The sequence below is a fragment of the Henckelia pumila genome, chromosome 4 (assembly GCF_033568475.1).
Source record: "Henckelia pumila isolate YLH828 chromosome 4, ASM3356847v2, whole genome shotgun sequence".
NCBI classification, from domain to species: Eukaryota; Viridiplantae; Streptophyta; class Magnoliopsida; order Lamiales; family Gesneriaceae; genus Henckelia; species Henckelia pumila.
This window is the reverse complement of record NC_133123.1, coordinates 74,366,601-74,386,924: the sequence shown is the minus strand read 5'-3', so window position 1 is coordinate 74,386,924 and position 20,324 is coordinate 74,366,601. Positions and strand designations below refer to the sequence as shown.

The window sequence follows — 20,324 nt, the reverse complement described above, 5'->3', positions numbered from 1 at the left end:
CTTAAGTTAATAGTATTAAAAACCAGGTGCAAAAATTTCATCACTGTCGGTTACCATTGTATCAAGTGAGTTGATTTTTTCATGTTATTTATTTTGTTCCAAGAGCAACTGAACATAAGTTGTGGAATTGAGCAAAAGGGGGAAAACCGAGAACGAACTTAATTGTATTTTCTTCAGTCACTGTTGACGAAAGTCGATTTCGTTGGTTACACTGGTTCTTTCCTGTTAACATGTGCCAATGTCAACAAATAAGGAATGCAAAATCATATGTGTAATTTCATCAATAAGTGAAACAAAATTTTAAGGCAGGTAACTTTGATATTTGGTGGATGAAAAAAAGAAGCCAACCAGTCCTTAAAATAATTATACTAAAATCATAATGTCTGTAAAATATTAGAGAAGTGAAATCATAAGAAGACAATGCAAGGTACTAAATGTGTTTGAAAATGCATTATACCAGATTTGACTGAAAATAATATACGAAATTATTGTTTTTATGTGTTCAACATATGCCAATGTTCACAAGTTAGGAATGCAAATAATTATTGCAGAAGTAAAAGCATAAGAGGACAATGGAAGGTACTAATAGCGTTTGAAAATGCGGTATACCATAGTTTACTGAAATAATATACGAAGATATGAAGAGCATTTGTACTTACAGCAAGTATCTTAGTCTTGTTTGGTATGTTTTGTGGCTCTGTGTCCAAAATCTTCTTTCGAGTCAAGGGTTCTTTTACTTGTTGAACCGAGTTCATGTTCAACTGGAGTTATTGAAAGCTGATTTCTTTATGCTTTTGTGGTGCTTTCTTGAGAATTAGACATGGGCATATCTGAAAGCATTTCTTTGTGAGCATGTAAGGAATAACTTCTTTCTTCTGAACTGTGAGATGTTGATGATGACTCAGAGGATGGGAGACATGATATTACTGTATTACGTATGAATGTTGTTCCTCTTGTGTCTGTCCGAATGTGAAAAATATATTGTGAATCTTTGAATTTCTTGTTGAGCTCATCAATGTTGAAATGTGTTTCCTATGATAGATGGTGAGAATAAGTTTTAGCAAATATAAGAAGCGAGAATGATTGTAATTATAAAATGGATTTCATTGAGTATATACCTCTTCATCTGTTTTGATGATGTTTTCACTTGATACTCCTAGTAATATCTCCGCCTCTTCATTTTGTACACGGACAATTAAATTTCCAGTTCCATCGGATAATTCTGCTTTGAAGCTTAACCTATTAAATGTATTAAGTTATAATGTATTATAGCTATAATTTGTACAAAAAAAAATGAATAGCTTAGGTTTTGAAGCTGTGATGAACACTTACATTGGTTTTGGACTGCTGAAATCGTTATTGCAGAATAAACAAGTGAAATCGTATCCGTATGCAGCACCTGAAGGTTTAGAACAACCTGGGAAACATAAACAGTACAAACGGTGTCCTAAATTTGTAATCTTTAGTGTCTCTTTTATCCAGAATGATTTCACCTGTGCATTAAACGAAGTTACATTAATAGTGATTCGGGGAGTTCATTGTTAGGGAAGGTAAGATGCGAATAAATGTAAAATTACCGTTTTAGTCAAGCTTAAGATTTGGATAATTTTGCGGATACGGGAATTTGTGGGTCGATCCATGTTATGTGATGTTTTTTTGTAAAGTTTCTGGGAGACAATACTGTCGACATATTCTCCGTTGGCTTTAATCCTGAGATATTGTTCATATAATATAAAAACATGATTATTATAGTTGTGTGGAAATTGTGTACTGCTATGTGGTATGTTCTTAGAATACATATTATTGTGAAATAATGAAAGGTCAAACAACCACTATGTTGTTAATTTAATCTCAAAAAATACATAGAATATGGAAAAAGCTTCAGTCTTGGGGCATAGAAATTGTATTTACCTCGTTCGACAGTGTTAAACATATTACAATATCTGTGGACATAAGGTAAATTTGAAATTGAAAAACAATTAATCTAATATTATATCTATAACTGTTGGATTAAAGAGAGCCATCCTGAGTGATATATTGCGATGTAACGCTGAAATCCATACTATCTATCAAATCAAGAGAGTCAAGAAAATATTCTCAAATCAAGAGAGTCAAGAAAATATTCTAAGAAAAATGGAATAACTTCATTCAATTCAAAAAGCTTAACTCTTTTTTCTTTGTGAGGTAATGCAAGATTGTTAGCCGAGTCAAATATCTAAATCTGCATTTCATGTTAATTGTAAAATCCAATTTATCTATTATATGAAGAGACTTGAAGCAACATAATATTAAAGGCATAATAGCTTCACTTAAAGCAGACAACAAGTAGCTTGGCATGACTTCCTTCTTTTTGAGCCAATGCAAAATTTATATTGTCACTATAATATGGTCAGATGTAATTTGTTAGCCAATCAAAGGTATTTGAACTTAATTGAATTGGGAAAGTTTTCATTCAACTTCATGGCCACTAATAAATAGTTGAAATATCAATAATTGATAAATATCTCCAAATAAATCAGTAGAGTATACATATTTATTTGGTTAACTGAGAGCAGTAAAATAAATATTTAGTTCAAAGAGCAGCAGAAGACATAATGTTTATTGTAAGTGAAAATAGTTACTTTTACCAGTAACTATATAATAAGTAAGAATTTTACAAGATGAAGGAAATAAATAATGAAGATATGGATTACCATAGTCTTAGTTCTTCAGTTGGTGGAATTGGCGGTTCGAAAATAACAGTACTGTTCGGTACTATTGCAATGGATAGTCCTGGCATAATATTTTTTTTTCAGTGCAAATGAAAGATGTAATTATAATGTATCGGAATATGACATAAATTATTTTTGCATAGTTGAAATAGGAAGAGAACATCATACCGTAGAAAGTGTTTACAGAAAGTCGCATTCCTAATATTATAGGCATGTTGTGAACGTTATCGGTCAAATAAGTTGCCTCACTGTGTAAAAACTCTTCACATAATGTCAAAATTAGAGGTTTCTGCCTGTATGTATAATGCAAAGGTGAGTCGAATTAGAAACAATTGGGTTGATCTTTTTAATGTGTAACAAATAAGATTAAACAATTTACTCTTCATTGACGACTACAAATTCTTGCAAGTGTTTTTTAGTTCTTTGAACTAATCGTGGTGGAAACACATGTATGACAGCGCAGAGGAGATCTGAGGCAAAACAAATAAGTTCAGAATATATGAGTGGTTACATATACAAATAACACAAAAATTTAGAAGATAACTTAGCTGATTTGTTTGTTTGGTGCATCTGTTAGTTCAGGACATTGGCCGAATGATGTGAGGTCATAAATGCCTTCAATTGGGAGCTTATGTTCTTCGGCTGCCATTTTAATATAAGTACTCCTGCTAAGGATGATTTGGTATTTAGCAGCAGCTAGAATTGGCGTGCTTTCAGTTATTGTTTTGATTTTGCCGTTTCCCACATAGTAGGTTTTGAATAACTCAAGTAACGAATTTAGTTGTTCTACATCTTGTTCATAGACTATGCACTGCATGCTTCCATTCTGGTTAAATGAGTAATAAATGGTAAAAACAATAATGTTATGGTTGTTTATTGAAAGAAGTGAACGGATTTTACCTCTTTGTCAACGAATACAATTTTTTGCTGTCTGCCCCATTTGGTATGTCTAATAGGGGTTTTTTCTGCAACCACAACTTTGACAAACCAGTTTTGCATTTCTGGTTTTAGATTTAGCAGGGTTGTGCATTTGTCTTCAATTGATCTGCATGAGGAGAAGAGAACAAGGTTAAAATTGAATGACAATAGGAAATTTTTAGTGTTTCTTTGAAATTATAATTTAGCTACTGTCAATAAATATTACAAATGAAATTGAAGAAATGTGCAATAATTGATAATAAAAATAAACAAGGGGTTACCTTCGTTAATGAGTGTCCGTGGCCTTTAGAATCTCTTGGTATACAACATTTTTCGTGTAATCTGTACTTTGAATTAATGGTGTTGATGGTCTAATAAGAACTTTTAATTGCTCAATGCTTCTTGCTCTTGACAATGCAACATAAAGTTGACCATGTGAAAACACGAGTTTTTTTAGATAGACTCCAAGAAAATCTAAAGTTTGATCTTGCGCTTTATTGATTGTCATTGCATAACATAATCGTATTGGAAATTGTTTTCTTTTGAATGGAATAGATGAGAAATTATCATGGGGAGCCTCAAGTGTTATACGAGGAGTAAATACAGTTTTTTTTGCATGAACGCCGACAGAGATTTCTGCGTAAATAATATTTGGAGTGAATCCTTTGCAAAGAAGCCGTGTACCATTACAAAGGCCTTCGTTTGGATTAATATTTCTTAGCAATATGATTGGTGCATTTAATTTTAAAGTTAGTTTGTGAGGAGGAAGTCCTTGAGGAGTCAAAGAATGAAATAATTCTTCCTGATCTGGTATGGTACAAGTGTATGTGTTTTCGTCGCAACTAAAATATGTAGTTTCTTCCCCAGGAAATCTATTTATTAGAACATCATTTATTTCGTGCACAAAGTCATTTCTTGTGGTAAGTATTGCTCGATTAACAAATAAAGAAAAATCTAAATTTTCATCATTAATATTTGGGAAAACCATGTCTATTAATGTATTCAATGTTGTATTATCATCTATAAATGGAACGTTTGCTTGAGGAGGTATTTGAATTTCATCTTTGTCATTAGTGTACTCAATTCCATCACCTATTTTCAGCAAGTAAGAAGAGAAATGAGGGTCAAGGGATGCTCGCATATTTTGCTTAAGTTTTAGTTTGTGAAGGTGCTGCCATAAAGGTGACATGACAATTGAAGAATCTATAATATCATCTTTTGTGCCTTTCAGAATTACATGCAATGTTTGACGAAAATCTCCACCGAATACAATTATTTTACCACCAAAAATTATATTTGAACTCATTATATCTCTTAACATTTCGTCGAATTTTTCGATGATATCACGTTTAGCCATGGTAGCTTCATCCCAAATAATTAATTTTGTAGATTTTATTAGTTGAGCTAGAGCACTTTGTTTACTGATGCTACAAGGTTTAGAATTATTTTCGCCAATAGGAATTTTAAATCTAGAATGTGATGTCCGCCCTCCTGGAAGCAATGATGCTGCTACTCCTGAAGTGGCTGTAGCAAGTGCTATATGACCAGCTGAATAGATTGTAGCAAGAAGTGCTCTGTATAAGAAAGTTTTCCCAGTTCCACCAGGGCCGTCAATGAAAAATGCATTCGGTATATTGTTGTTCACATGATGTAAGATTTGATCGTAGGCTACTTTTTGTTCTTCATTGAGTTGCTTGATGGCTAAAAGATCTTCAGTAGGTATTATTATATCCCGTTCTGTTTGTATTTCTTTAAATAGGTTGTCGTGAGTTCTTGTGACGATGTCATCATCCACGAAGAAGAAGTCTTGTAATTTTTTTCCCATGGAATCAAGGTGGTAAGCGATAATGTCTAAAACTTTGTGTTTAATAGCATATTGATTTAGAGTTTTCTTATGTTCGAAATCTTGTGATAAAAAATTCTCAAATTTTAGCCACAATTGTTTGGGGTTTTTAGGGCTACAATAAACAAGGATGGTGGCAAATAGTTGTCTTAAAGCAGCGGGCATTAAGTAAGTGGCAGCCTCTTCAATGCACATTTCAGCAGTGCTATCGGTTTCCATTAAGCCTAAATATTGAGCTGCCTCTCTAAAAGTGTCAAAATATTTACCTTTGATTGTTCGCAAATCTTTAAAGGAAGTTGGTTTTCTAATGTGCATTAGCAATAACTTTAGATAGAACTTTTCGCCATCTGATGGATGACAATTAAATATTCGACCTATTACTTCTTGCTTTTTCCGGGGTTCCCATTCTTTAGAGTCTTTATGCCAAGTCAAATATTCAGGAAGTTCAGCATATAAGCAGTTCATTTTTTTGGCATAATCATTGTATTTGTTCATGTTAAAAAATTGTGTTAACATTGTTTTTTTATTTGCAGGGTTATTCGCAACGTTAGTTAATGATTGATTAGCGAGAAATGTTACTATTTGTTCGTTTTCCAAGTGAATTGGTAAACATATTACAGAAGGATGTATTTGATTAAGATCAAATTTGAATATTCGCCTAATTGCTTCAGGAGACGAAATTCATCTTGCACTTTGGAAGTTTTTAATTTCATCAATTGTAAAATCTTTTTCATCTCCAACTAATGTATATAATATTTTATCATGTCCTTTATAAATATATTTATAGATATATTTTATAGCTTGAATAGTAGAACATATTTCAACATTAATATGACAATTAAATTTAGCAAAAAGATAACAATTGTAAGGCACAACCCAACGATTATCAAGCTTCGAACCTCTAATAGTAATAGCGTTGTTATTGTTTTTGCGTCGATATATTGGGTATGAATTGGTACCATATTTAGTTCTTTCCGAGAACTCTTTAGGATAATTAAATTTACATGAACCTTTTTTCATACAAGGGCACATTGGATTAAGTAAACCACAAGGACCATGCATCATATGTTTAACTACCAGAGAGAATAAATATGGTTGAGTGTGTCAATCTGGTAATTCGGCTGAAATTATTCTGTCAAATGATTCTGGGTCATACATTTTTTATGATTGGTTTAAAATAAGCAAGAAATGAGCATGTGGTAAACCTCTTTTTTGAAACTCTACTACGTAAGTGTAAGCAATAACATTGCCAAAAATTTTATTCTTCAGTAATTCATTTTTTAAAACTTGGAGCTTTGAACGAAATATCCTTGCAATTAAATCAGGTCTATTTTGTATTTCATCAGAAGGTGGACATAAATTTTTTATTTCTGGCCAATTTGGGTTTGCAGTTACTGTTAAAAAGATATCAGGTTTTCCATAATGTTGTACTAAAGTTATAGCATCCATATATCTTCTACGTATATCTCTAGGCCCTCCAATGAATGATGAAGGTAATATAATACGTTTTCCAATGTCAGTGCCCATTTGGCAGCCTTGTTTAATATTGTCTAACAAACCACTGTACATTTCATTTCGCAAACGATTTTGCATATCTTTAGTTCTGAAAAAATCCAACCTGGATGTTTCGATTTTAATGTACATATCTACTATATATGGTTGCAGAATTCTACCAATATGTAGCAAAAAAAACTTGTCATTATCTCTCATTTGTAACTTATAACAATAATACTCACGACATGATATTGTTAAGCGTTTCTTATTTTTGTTTCCACAACCTATATGAACAGTAACAAAATTTGGTTAATACAAGTCAGTTTTGAAAATTGTTTACTAAAAAAAAAAAATCATTGCAACATAAAAGTACTTTGGTTTTTAGGGTCTATAAAATCATTTGCACTTGTGGAATTTCTGATGTTGATGATGGTTTCACCATCGCATGTTGGTTTGGGAATCATTTTTTTTTTTTTTTTTGTGTTTGATTTAGTCTTTCAATATTTGGATGCCAACCAGATTCTCCATTTGGAAATATAAGCGGATATTGCATTGGATCGTAACAAGCAAAGTAATGTTTTATTATTTGAGGTTGGTTACCTTTCGAATATACTTGTATATGTTGGCTTGAGTAATTATTTGATTCTTTATATTCTAGCCATATTGCAGCAACTTGAGACGTAGAAGGCTTATTGAAAATACGTTGGTCAACAATAGGGTCAGCTTGTAAAACGAATTTATATTCATTAAGATTAGGAATATTATTTAGGCTGCGGAAGACAATTGCATATGGATTTATTGTAAAAATTTGAATTATTTTTTCAACAAGAGTTTGTTTAAATTTTGAACTAATACACATTCGATTCAGAACCTCATGTTCGGTGTCAAAGAAATATAGTTGCAGATTTTTTGGTTTTTCATTGTTCGATGGTATTAAGTGATCCAAGAAGTGGTACAATTGATCTTGCACACGAAAAGTATAAATTCCAGCATTTCTTGAAGCTAAAGATTTGTCACAATATACGCCCATTGATGTGAAAGCAAACATGTTATTATAACTACGAACACAGTTCTTGAATTCTGTATTATCTTCTGTATTTCCAAGATACAAATGGACTAATTCAGAAGGCATTTCTGTACAGGAAATATTTATTTCTCCTAATGAGCAACAAAAGTCTGGTGGTTCTAAATAAATACGTATTGCACTACAATATTCACATATTGGCACATTAGGTAATACATCTGGACTACTTGTTATATGTCTTAATGGATCATTGACTACATTATCAGTAGTAGCAGTATCTGAACTTGACAAATTTTTTTCTCTATACGCTTAATGTTTTTCATCAACCTACGATCTTCGAAGCAAGTATATTTCCTTTTATGGCAGTTTGATGTCTTATTCATATGTGACGTACCTTCTTGTTTTTGTGACATTGTTGTTGATTTTATTTAATCTATGAGATGCAACTTAACTACTTCAGAGTGTAGTGTTTTGAAATACAATTAAATAGGGCAATATGTCGTACAGAAATAAGTTTGAGTTTTCAAAAGTTGTTTAACTAAGGTAAAAAATATAACAAGTAAAATAGAGAACCTAAATATTTATAAGTACTGTTGGAAGACACATGATAACAGACTTTTAGAAGAGTAAAATAAAAGTTTTTTTTATATTTATAAATATATTATTACATGAAAACAGACTTACGCAGAAAAACGTGAATGTACGAATCAGTATGTATTAAGTGAAATTTAAAAGAGTAATAACAGAGAACGAAACAAATATATAGCAGTTAAGAATAATAATATTTTAATGTAGATTCAAACCTATGTGATGATTGCGTTGAAGAGCGAATTAAACATATTTGTCAGTAGAACCTGCCATAGAATGTAATGTATAATGAAGGCATTAAAATAGGAGGTTGATGTATTTAGGATCTCAATTATATTAAAAACAGTAGCATACATTAGGTGCATTAAATTCTGTATAACAGTAAACACACAAATTCTTAACAATCAGATTGTGAAATTATTTGTAGTTTTCACACAATAGTTGTATTTAGATTTTTTGACTGCCAGTAAATGCAGCGTATAATGAATGCATTGGAAGAGGAAGTTAATGTATTTAGAATCTCAATTATATTAAAAACAGTAGCACACATTAGATGCATTTAATTCTGTGTAACAATAAAAAAAAAATTCTTAACAATCAGCTTCTGAAATTATTTGTAGTTTTCACACAATATTTCTATTTATATGTTTTTTAACTTATTATAAAAGCTGAGATTTAATATAATGATTATATCAATTTTGTAAACAATTTAAGAATGGATAGTCAATTATGTCTTGAATTAAAATAGTTGTGTGACATATTTTTTTACACAGAACTATCATACAACATTAATAGAAATAACATTGGCAACCAATCATTAAGTAGAAATGATTTTTTTTATTATAATGTTATATGTCAGTAATTATTTTACTTAAGCATGGATATTGCTTGTTTGATTTTTCATATCGTTGCACGTGGCAAAAAATTACTTACTGACATGATGACTAAGGTTTTGTATTTATAATTTAAAAATTATGAAGCAACACTTGTCAATAGTCACTGTTGACTCTTGTAGCTACGATACATATCACAACATTTGTCGTAAATTAGTTATGACTCATTCTATCTTATGTATTAGATAAGAACTGTTTTCGTACAGTAGAATTTATCTTACATATATCTACAGAGTTAGTTATTTTCAGATTAAAAACAAATCACTGTGTTATATTTATGTTTTTCTCCTTTTTAGTAAGAACAAGTCTATTGTGCACATGAAATACAATGGATTACGAAATCTACTGTACTTGTGATGACTGTGGCCAATGTCAGTACAACTATTTATTCCAGAAAGAAGTCGAGGAAATGATCAAAAGATTTTTCTCAAACACAGTGTGGGCTTTCATCTTACGAAGGGTGCTCAATAGGAGTCTAAACTTTCACTTTTGCTAGTATATGCAGTTAGTATTGAGACAGAGGTAGGTGTTAATTATATGAGTAATGTGTGAAGTTTGTAAACAGCAAAGTAGTTATTTTTGAGTGTAAGACATGGTTCCATGTAAAATATGTATAATTTAATAGTTAGACTGTAATGTAGGATAATATATGGAGTTGGTTAGACTGTGATTTTTGAAATAAATAGTGCTTATGTAATTTATTATTTTTATGTAACGTACGTCCACCATTTTATCACTTTTTCGTAAAACTAAAATTATATATATGTCATTAGGATACGTTACCATACTGAAAACTTATCATTCAAAAATAATTAACATTTGTAATTAATGTAGTTAAAAATATAGTTTTTTAAATAGATTTAATGTCTAAATCACTAAAAATATTAATGCATATATTTTTAGAAATAACGTTAGGGTTCCTTGCATGATTCAGAAAAATAAATAGTTAATGTATAATATACTTCGTTGACTGTAAAAAAAAATTTCTACGTGCGACATATGTCGTTTATAATTTATGAGACATCAAGATTTTTTTTATGCGTATTTAAAAAAAAGTAACAACAATTTTAAAAAAACAAAAAAGAAGGAATCGAGAGACCATATAATTTTTTTAGATATAACAGTGGCTCAGGGTGTATAAGTTAAACTTTAAAAATTCAAACGAAACTGTAAACAACTAAAAATTCAGATCTAAGAAAGCAGATGCATTTCACAGCGTGTGGTAAAAAACAAAAAAGCAAAAAAATCAACTTATAAACAACACAAAATTCAGATCTAAGAAATAGATGGTTTTCACAACGTTTGGGAAAAAACAAAAAGAGCAAAGAAGTTATGAGAACAGGCAAATCTATGTACATCATATGAACAAAGAAGAACGAATAAGATGGTGAAACGAAAACTCGGATCTAAAAAATGAGCACACTTTAATTACTTTTTCCCATACAAAAAAGCAAAACTAAGCCAAAACGGAATATATGCATCGACCTCATGTGGAAAACTCAGATCTGACCAGCAATAAGGGAAATCTATGTCAAGAATTTCGTACGGTTTTTTCTCCTCCAAACAGATCTATAAAGAAGATGATGATATACTCCTGGTACAGCACACAAAAGGCCTGCACGATCGTAACAATCTACAAGGAAAAAACGAACGCTTTCAAACAACAAGAATCAATATAAACGCATAACAAACTTGGGAAGCAAAACGACAATACCAGAATCAGAACAAAGGAAAATCGTTCCAAAGATGAGAGCACAGAAAGACGCACATCCAGAAGCCAAAGAGCATGTGAGGAAACGAATCGGTATAAGTGAAGAAATGAAGAGGCATAGAAGATAGCCGGTCATCACCAAAATTCCCTACCCAATCATTATTAGACACATTTTTGTTTAAAGCGGTGGAGAGAAAATCTGTGAGACGCGTGTGTTGTTTTTCACTGCCTGTGAGACACGTGTGTTTGTTCTTGACTGGATACGGGCAAGAAACAGGCCCATTTCACCTTATTCTGCTTTTAAGAATAGTATATATATATATATAGTTTCTTTAAGTGCCCACCTACCATGCCCACCAATAATATGGCACTATTTTATTGGACCTACAGTTTATCACATCCAATAAAATAGTGCCACATCATTGGTGGGCATGGTGGTGGGCATAATAGGTGGGCACTTGAAAGAAACTATATATATATAGAGACTTGATCCCCCGCACCCTAGGGTGCGGGGGAATCCGTGCACACCCGTGCTCAAAATAATTCCGATTGACTTGAAATTTGTACGGTAGGATCGTTTTAAAAATACGAATCCAACGATATATCATATGCTACAAATTTCAATCTCGATGGCCAGCATCGTGAAGATAGCCGAAAATAAGGTTAAATGTGCAATTTTTGGTCATTTTCACGATTTCGGCCATCGAAATTGAAATTTGTAACATATGATATATAATTGGATTCGTATTTTTAAAACGATCCTACCATCAAAATTTCAAGTCAATCGAAATTATTTTAAGCACGGATGTGCACGGATTCTCCGCACCCTAGGGTGCGGGGATCAAGTCTATATATTTATATATATTGATGATGGTCGGTAAAACCATGGCCCGGGCTATCAGGGTAGTGTTGTGGGCCTGATGTGGAAACCGGGCTAATGAAAGTGATATATGGACTGCCCTTCCTTAATCGAGATGAACTGCACACCAAAGAAGGGGATAAAAAGCATGTTAGTGGGACGCCGGAGGAAGTTCCGGCGGGGCCACTCCGATGCTTAAGTTAGACTTAGAAATAGAGTGGGCTTTTTAGGAAAAATGAATATAGTGCTTTTGAACTTTTAGTGAACATACCTCTACCAATATCTGTGACCAGATATTTAAAGGCCTTGGAGTGAGAGTGTCACCCCGCAATTCCAGGGTAGTGGCCACGATCTGGATCGTGGGTGTGGTAGTTGCCCATGTTTGCCTGTCACGTACGATGAACCCGGAAAGCTAGGGTTGGTGATAATCGTGGGGATCGTGCCCCTAAAACACGGGCCTTAAATAAGTCCTGCAAACCTGGTTTTCCGGGCTCCTGAGGCTACTGGGCTACCTTAATACAGCCCTACCAGTCTGGGTCATTCGTGTCCCGGGCCCCCTGGCTTACCGGGACATCACTACTCATCCCAAAAATAGTCGGGCTAGAGTCTTAATCGCTGTCCCGACTTACGGTTCCGCCACCCTTGCATTAATACAACCCTGTAATCCCTGACTGTTTATGCCCCTGTTTCCCAGGGCATATGCGGCCCTGCTCCCCTGTCTTGCCGGGACATCACTACTCAGCCCAAAAATAGTCGGGCTAGAGTCTTAATCGCTGTCCCGACTTACGGTTCCGCCACCCTTGCTTTAATACAACCCTGTAATCCCTGACTATTTATGCCCCTGTTTCCCAGGGCATATGCGGCCCTGCTCCCCTGTCTTGCCGGGACATCACTACTCAGCCCAAAAATAGTCGGGCTAGAGTCTTACTCGCTGTCCCGACTTACAGTCTTGCCCCTGGCTGTTCAAAGGTTTGATACCCCGGCCTTGTAGGTGTATCGTCCAGTAATGTCCAAAATTTGTAGGGCTGACGTTAACCCTAGAATTTTGAAAAGACGGGCAGGTGTCAGAAGTCGTTACCTGTCCTTTCGACTGCCCGCGTCATCATTACGCTGCCCGGTTCAACTTCCCAAGATCATCCGTACCCTTCGATCATCGTTTCATCGACGGCCAGCATTAAAGCTCTTCGCCTATAAAACCCCCTTTCTCCACTGCTTCTTTCCCTTCCCTATTCGCGTATTCCCTCCCTGCTACCAAACTTCTCCGGCTCCGGCGACTCTGCGTAACAAGCTTGCTTTCTTCTGTAAGTTTTCTATCTATCTTACCTTAAAGTTTCCTTGTCCTTTGAACATGTCGAATTCCACATCTTCAACTTCCGGTGGCCACGTTCGTGGCTCCTCTGATATAGAATCCGAGGCCTTACGCCACGATTCTCCCCCTCCTGTCACCTCCGATGTCCGATCCACAGTAGCTCCCTCCTCCTCTCGTCCGAAGAAGGCTAAAATCGGGCCTTCTAAGGACAAGGGTAAGGCTAAAGTATCCGAGTCTGGGCCTCTCCTTCCTTTGCCCAAACCAAACCCCGAAGGTCCCTGGTTCTCCCACGTTACCAGTACCCTCCGCCCAGAATCCATAGAGGAGCTTAAGCTCATGGGTAACATTCCCCCGGCGTACTCGATTATCATTCCGGGGCCCCTAGGTCGGGCTGACCAGCCGCCCGAGGGGTTCTATACCTTCTTCAGGGAACAGCTCAGGAATGGGCTTCGTTTCCCTATTCATCCCTTTTATTATAAAATTGCTTCTTTTTACAAGGTTCCCTTGAACCAATTTCATCCCAATGCCTTCCGCATGATGGCTGCCACTTATGTTCTTTTTAAAGCGAACAACTTAGCCATCACCCCTCTCATCTTTCACTACTATTATGACTGCCGTTTCACGGAGATGGCTTTCTCTTTGAATGCCCGGCAGAATGCCCGGTTTCTAGAGGATACCCCGTCCTCGTGGAAGGGATGGAAAGAGAGATTCTTTTATATTCAACTCCCTGGTGCCCGAACCAGACCTACCCAATTCTTGACGGCCCTTCCTCCTCAACCCGAGCTCCCTAAAAATTATAAGTTGGAGGAACCCTACCTCCGAACCCAAGAGCTAGTGGAAAACCAGAAGTTTCCTTCAGCCCCTCTCCTGGAGGAAAAAAGTTTGAATGATTACGGGCTGGGTGCCCGGGTAACTGATCCGGTTGACCGGATTATTGATGCATATGATGAGTCGGCCCCAGTCGCTGGTATGCTTTACTGTTACCATATATTTGCTTCTCTTATATGCTGTTTGTAATGTACCGATTTTTATCATTTTTGCGCAGCATCCCCAGCCCCGCCTAAGAAGAAAAAATCTTGACTGATGAAGCAGGCCTTTGCTCAGAAACGGGCAGCCGAGAAGGCAGCTGCCCGGGAAAAGGAAGAAGCTAGGGCTGCAGAGGCAGCGAGAAAAGCCCGAGTTCTTCAGCTAGCGGAGGAACGCAGGGCTCAACAAGGCCTAGGTGAGGAAGCTGCCACTGCAGTTGTCATCTCCGAGGTCGTCGCTCCTTCACCTACTGCCATACCCCTGCCACGTCCATCTGTGGAGGCAGGGTGGACGAATGAGCCGGCTCCTGCTGCTGCCGGTCCTTCCTCTCCTTTGACGCGAAAGAGGAAAACCCTTGAGGAGCCAGAAATGGTCATTCTCAGTGACTCAGAAGAGGTGGCTCCTTCCTCTCCCTCCTTCCCCCCATTGGCCCCCTTTTACCAGGCTGCCCAGGGATCTAGTCCCTTTGGTTCAAGGGAAAATATATTCCAAGCCGGGGCCTCTGGCCGGGGAGTGCGGATGCTGAAGGACCTCTTGACTTCAGCGGAGCAGCTTCACCTCTACAACCAAAACCCAACCGTGAAGTATTTCGAGGGCACCAACCGGGTTATATCCGTAAGTTGACTTCTCCTAGTCTTGAACGTGTCATGTTTTCTATTTCTAACACCTCTTCTTTCAGGGATTGCATATGCTGGTGGACAGCTATGAAGATGCGACCAAATTTGGTCGGGTTGAGACTGATCGGGCACACGTAGAGGCTGAGAAATCTCGGGCTGCCGCGGAGTTGATCAAAAAGCTGGAACAAGACTTGATGATGGCACAACAAAGTCATGATCAAGTGGCGTCTAGTCTCCGTTCAGCCCTGGAGGCGGCCGAGCAAAATCTTCACTCTGCTCAGCTGGATCGTGCCCGCTCTGAAGCTGATCTAGGGCAGGCTCGAGATGCTCTAGCCACCACTATGGGTGAGTTGAGGGCGGCAGAAAACCGGGCTGCAGAGGCTCAAGTGGAAGCGGCTAGTGCAAGGGATAAAGCGGAGAAAGCAGTGTCAGCTCTGGAAACTCGCCTGAAGTCAGAGGAAGAGCTCAAAGCAACCTTCCTATCTTCTGCTGAGTTTCAAGAGGCAGTGGTGGACAGATCGTACACCTTTTTCCAGGTCGGATTTTACAAATTCCGAGATCAATTCGAGGAAGCTGGCCTATGGTCTGCTGACAAGAGAGATTTTCCCGACTTGGATAAGGCCATCGACTCCCTCCCCGCCACCCAAGGAGCTGAAAATGCGAGGGCTGCCTCGAGTCAGACAACTGCCGATGCCGGTCCCTCTAATAGCCCCGCCCTTTGAATTATTATTTGTAATTGGGCCGCAAGAGCCCCTCCTCTTATATTCTGTTGTCAATGGAACTCCTCTATTCTTGTCATTCATTATGTAATGCCTGATATATATATATAAATAAAAGAGTAGGTAATGCCAAGGGCTTATATATGCCTTGGGCTTACGATGGGTGCCGGGGCCTGGAACCTCCCGGGCTTATATAATGCCAAGGGCTTATATATGTCTTGGGCTTATGATGGGTGCCGGGGCCTGGAACCTCCCGGGCTTATATAATGCCAAGGGCTTATATATGCCTTGGGCTTATGATGGGTGCCGGGGCCTGGAACCTCCCGGGCTTATATAATGCCAAGGGCTTATATATGCCTTGGGCTTATGATGGGTGCCGGGGCCTGGAACCTCCCGGGCTTATATAATGTCAAGGGCTTATATATGCCTTGGGCTTATGATGGGTGCCGGGGCCTGGAACCTCCCGGGCTTATATAATGCCAAGGGCTTATATATGCCTTGGGCTTATGATGGGTGCCGGGGCCTGGAACCTCCCGGGCTTATATAATGCCAAGGGCTTATATATGCCTTGGGCTTATGATGGATGCCGGGGCCTGGAACCTCCCGGGCTTATATAATACCAAGCCTTCTTTCATGATAAAACTTCTTCATTAATAAAACATTAAATACAAAGCATTACACAAAATACTTCTTCAAATGTAAAGCATTCCACGGTCGCTTGAGGGGGCGTCCCTAGCCGTCTTGTAGGTACCAAGTATTGGCACCGACTTTTCTGATCAGCTTATATGGTCCCTCCCATCGGGCATCTAGCTTCCCTACGTCCCCTGCTGGATTAACTCTTTTTAACACAAATTCTCCCTCTTGGAATTCCCGAGGCCGGACCTTCTGATTATAGGCTCTCATCACCCGAGCTCTGTAGGCCTCCATTCTACGAGCTGCCTTCTCTCTTCGCTCTTCAATGAGATCCAATTCTTGTGCCCGGGCTCCTTCGTCTGTGTCCTCATATGCTTTAATCCGAGCTGAAGGCTGTCCAATCTCTACAGGCAAAATAGCCTCCGACCCATATACCAGGCTAAAAGGTGATTCTTGTGTTGCAGTGTGTGGAGTGGTGCGATAGGCCCATAACACACTCGGGATCTCTTCAACCCAATCTTTCCCCATTCCATGCAATCGCGCCTGTAAAGACCGAACAATAGTACGATTGGTTACCTCTGTTTGGCCATTAGCTTGAGGATAAGCGACCGAGGTGAAAACCTGCTTGATGCCCATCTCAGTACACCAGTCTGCCAATTTTTGGCCCTGAAATTGCCTGCCATTATCCGAGACCAGCTTTCTTGGTAGCCCAAATCGACGTACTATACTTTTCCATAAAAACTTCATCACCTCGGCCTCTGTAATTTTCGCCAAAGGCTCTGCCTCCACCCACTTGGAAAAATAATCCACAGCTACCAACAAGAACTTCTTCTATGCCCGGGCTAGTGGAAAAGGGCCCACTATGTCCAGACCCCATTGATCAAAGGGGCAGGATGCCCATATCGGAGTCAAGTTGCTTGCCGGGCTATGTTGTATAATTCCAAACCTCTGACATCCTTCACAAGACCGGGAAATCTTGTATGCGTCTGCTTGCATAGTTGGCCACCAATATCCTGACAGCAACACCCTTCGGACCAGACTCATAGACCCTCCATGGTTTCCACAACATCCCTCGTGCACTTCCCGCAAGACATATTCGGTTTCTCCTTCCTCCAAACATTTGAGCAAAGGGCCCTGGTAGGAACGCCTATACAGGCTTCCTCCCAAGATAGCAAACCTAGCTGCCTGTCTTCGTATGATCCGGGCTCGTCCTTTGTCCTCCGGGAGGCTCCCCTGAGTTAGGTATTTGACAATCGGGGCTTTCCATGTGTTTACTTGGAGGACCGGTTCCCCGGCTTCTATGGCAGCCACCGTTTCCCTTTGCAGAAGGGATTCGCTACAATCACCTTCCCCCGCGGCCGCTTTCTTAGCCAAGGCGTCTGCTTCCATATTTCTTTCCCGGGGTATCTGCTCTATACTCCAAGTGTCAAAACTGGCCCCGAGCTCTTCAATCATCTTACAATATTTTATCAATTTCTCCTCTCGAGTACAGAAGGCTTTGTTTACTTGTTGAACAACCAACTGAGAGTCAGAATAAATTATGATATGACTTACCCCGACATCCCGGGCTCGTTGCATCCCCGCTATCACAGCCTCGTATTCAGCTTCGTTGTTGGAGGCCTGGAAGTCTAGCTTCACGGCTATCTCAATCTTCTCTTGGGCCGGTGAGATCAGGATGATCCCCACACCACTGCCTCCAGCACCACTTGCTCCATCTACAAAAACCCTCCACACGTCTTCTCGGCCAAAAACGGCCACCTCTGTCAAAAAATCTGACAAAGCCTGGGCTTTGATGGCCTTACGTGGCTGGTACTCAATATCATATTCTCCTAATTCCACCGACCATTTCACGAGTCTTCCCGAGGCATCTGGATGAGTCATAATACGCCCCAGGAGGCTATTAGTAAGAACAGTTACCGGGTGAGACAAGAAATAAGGTCTCAATTTCCGGGCCGTTATTACTAGAGCCAAGACCATCTTCTCAATTTCCGTATATCTAACTTCCGCCCCCTTCAAAGCATGGCTGACATAGTACACAGGCTTCTGATCTCCCTTTTCCTCTTTTATTAAGACAGTGCTGACCGCCTTTTCTGTAGTGGATAGATATATCCACAATCGTTCCCCTGGTTCCGGCTTAACCAAGATAGGCAAGCTAGTCAGATGCTCCTTCAACTCCTGAAAGGCCTGCTCGCATTGCTCAGTCCAGCCGAACCTCTGGGCTTTCCGCAACACTTGGAAAAAATGATAGCTGCGATGAGCTGATCGAGCTATAAACCGGGCCAGGGCTGTAATCCGGCCGGTTAATCGCTGTACCTCTTTAATAGATGTTGGTGAAGGCATTTCCCGCAACAGCTTCACTTTTTCAGGGTTGACTTCTATCCCCCGTTCAGTGACCATGAACCCCAGAAACTTGCCACTTTTCACCCCAAACATACACTTAGCCGGGTTCAATTTGATCTCATATCGCCGAACTGTCGCAAAATTTTCCTCCAAGTCGGGTAAGAAACTATCCCGGGTCCTGGACTTCACCAATATATCATCCACATATACCTCCACATTTCGGCCCACCTGTTCCCGGAACACTCTGTCCATCATCCGCTGATACGTAGCTCCTGCATTCTTCAAACCAAATGGCATCACTACGTAGCAGAAAGTACCTCCCGAGGTAACAAAGCTGACTTTGTCTTGATCTTCCAGGGCTAAAGGAATTTGATGATAGCCCTGGTATGCATCCATGAAGCTCAGCAACTCACACCCGGATGTAGAGTCCACCAACTGGTCAATTCGGGGCAGAGGGTAACAATCTTTGGGACAAGCTTTATTTAAATCCCGGAAATCCACACACATTCTCCACTTCCCCGTGGCCTTTGGTACTAGCACTACGTTGGACAACCAAGTAGGAAATTGTATTTCCTTAATGTGCCCGGCCCGCAGTAGCTCTTGAACCTGCTCCGCTATCACCTTATCCTTCTCGGCCCCAAAATGCCTCTTCTTTTGTATAACAGGTCGGGAACCTGGGCTGATGTTTAATTTGTGTTCCGCCACCCGGGATGAAACTCCCACCAAATCACCCTGAGCCCAGGCGAACACATCTTTATTCTGGATGAGGCAGCCTCTCAATGCTTCCATCAACCATGCATATCTTAACAGACTTCCCTGTTTGCCCGGGTTCCATCTCTACCTCTTCATACTCGCTTTTAGATTCCTCCACCGAACAGACTTCTCTTCCCCCCAAGGCTCCTACCTTTCCATTCTGTTTTGCCCTCTTGTAGTCTATCTTCACTGTCTCAGCATAGCATTTTCGGGAGGAAGGCTGATCTCCTCGAACTTCTCCGACTTTATCTCCTACTGGGAACTTGATCTTTTGATGGTAAGCTGAGGCTACGGCTTTGAAAGAGTTCATAGCCGGCCTACCCAAGATGACATTATAGGAAGAAGGTGCTTCCACTAATGTGAATCTTGTCATGACCGTCCTCTTCTCATCTCCTGATCCCAAGGTGATAGGCAGCAACATTTCCCCTTGGGGTTGGACAGTGTGCCCGGCAAAACCATATAAGGCGGTTTTTACCGGGCTCAACTCATACCCCTGCAAATCCATCTGCTCGAATGCTTCTTGAAAAAGGACATTCACTGAGCTTCCCGAGTCAACGAACACCCTTCGAACATCATAATTGGCGATCCGAGCTTGTATAAGCAAGGCGTCATTATGGGGTAAGTTTACTCCCTCCAGGTCTTGGGGTCCAAATGTAATGATTGGCCCCGCCCCCTGCCTTCCTTCCTCCACCCCTAAGCTTTCCCTCCGACTCCAGGCCTTCCTAGCCCGGTTGGAATCTCCATCCGTAGATCCTCCCGATATCATGTTAATGATACCTTTGGCCGGTCCATCTCCCGATGTTTTGTCTTTTTTTGCATGATCCATTTCTTGTTTTCCTTTTTCCCGAGAGCTGGTGGCATCCCGGGGAGGAATCGACGCCTGTGA

General features: G+C 39.2%; 1 protein-coding gene across 1 annotated transcript; it reads right to left on the bottom strand.

Annotated features, from left to right (window-relative positions):
• Window positions 1-3,915: 3,915 nt before the first annotated feature.
• Window positions 3,916-5,967, bottom strand: LOC140861242 (uncharacterized). The gene has a single exon (XM_073264238.1). The coding sequence runs from the start codon at window positions 5,965-5,967 to the stop codon at window positions 3,916-3,918; it is 2,052 nt and encodes a 683-aa protein (XP_073120339.1).
• Between the last annotated feature and the right edge of the window lie 14,357 nt (window positions 5,968-20,324).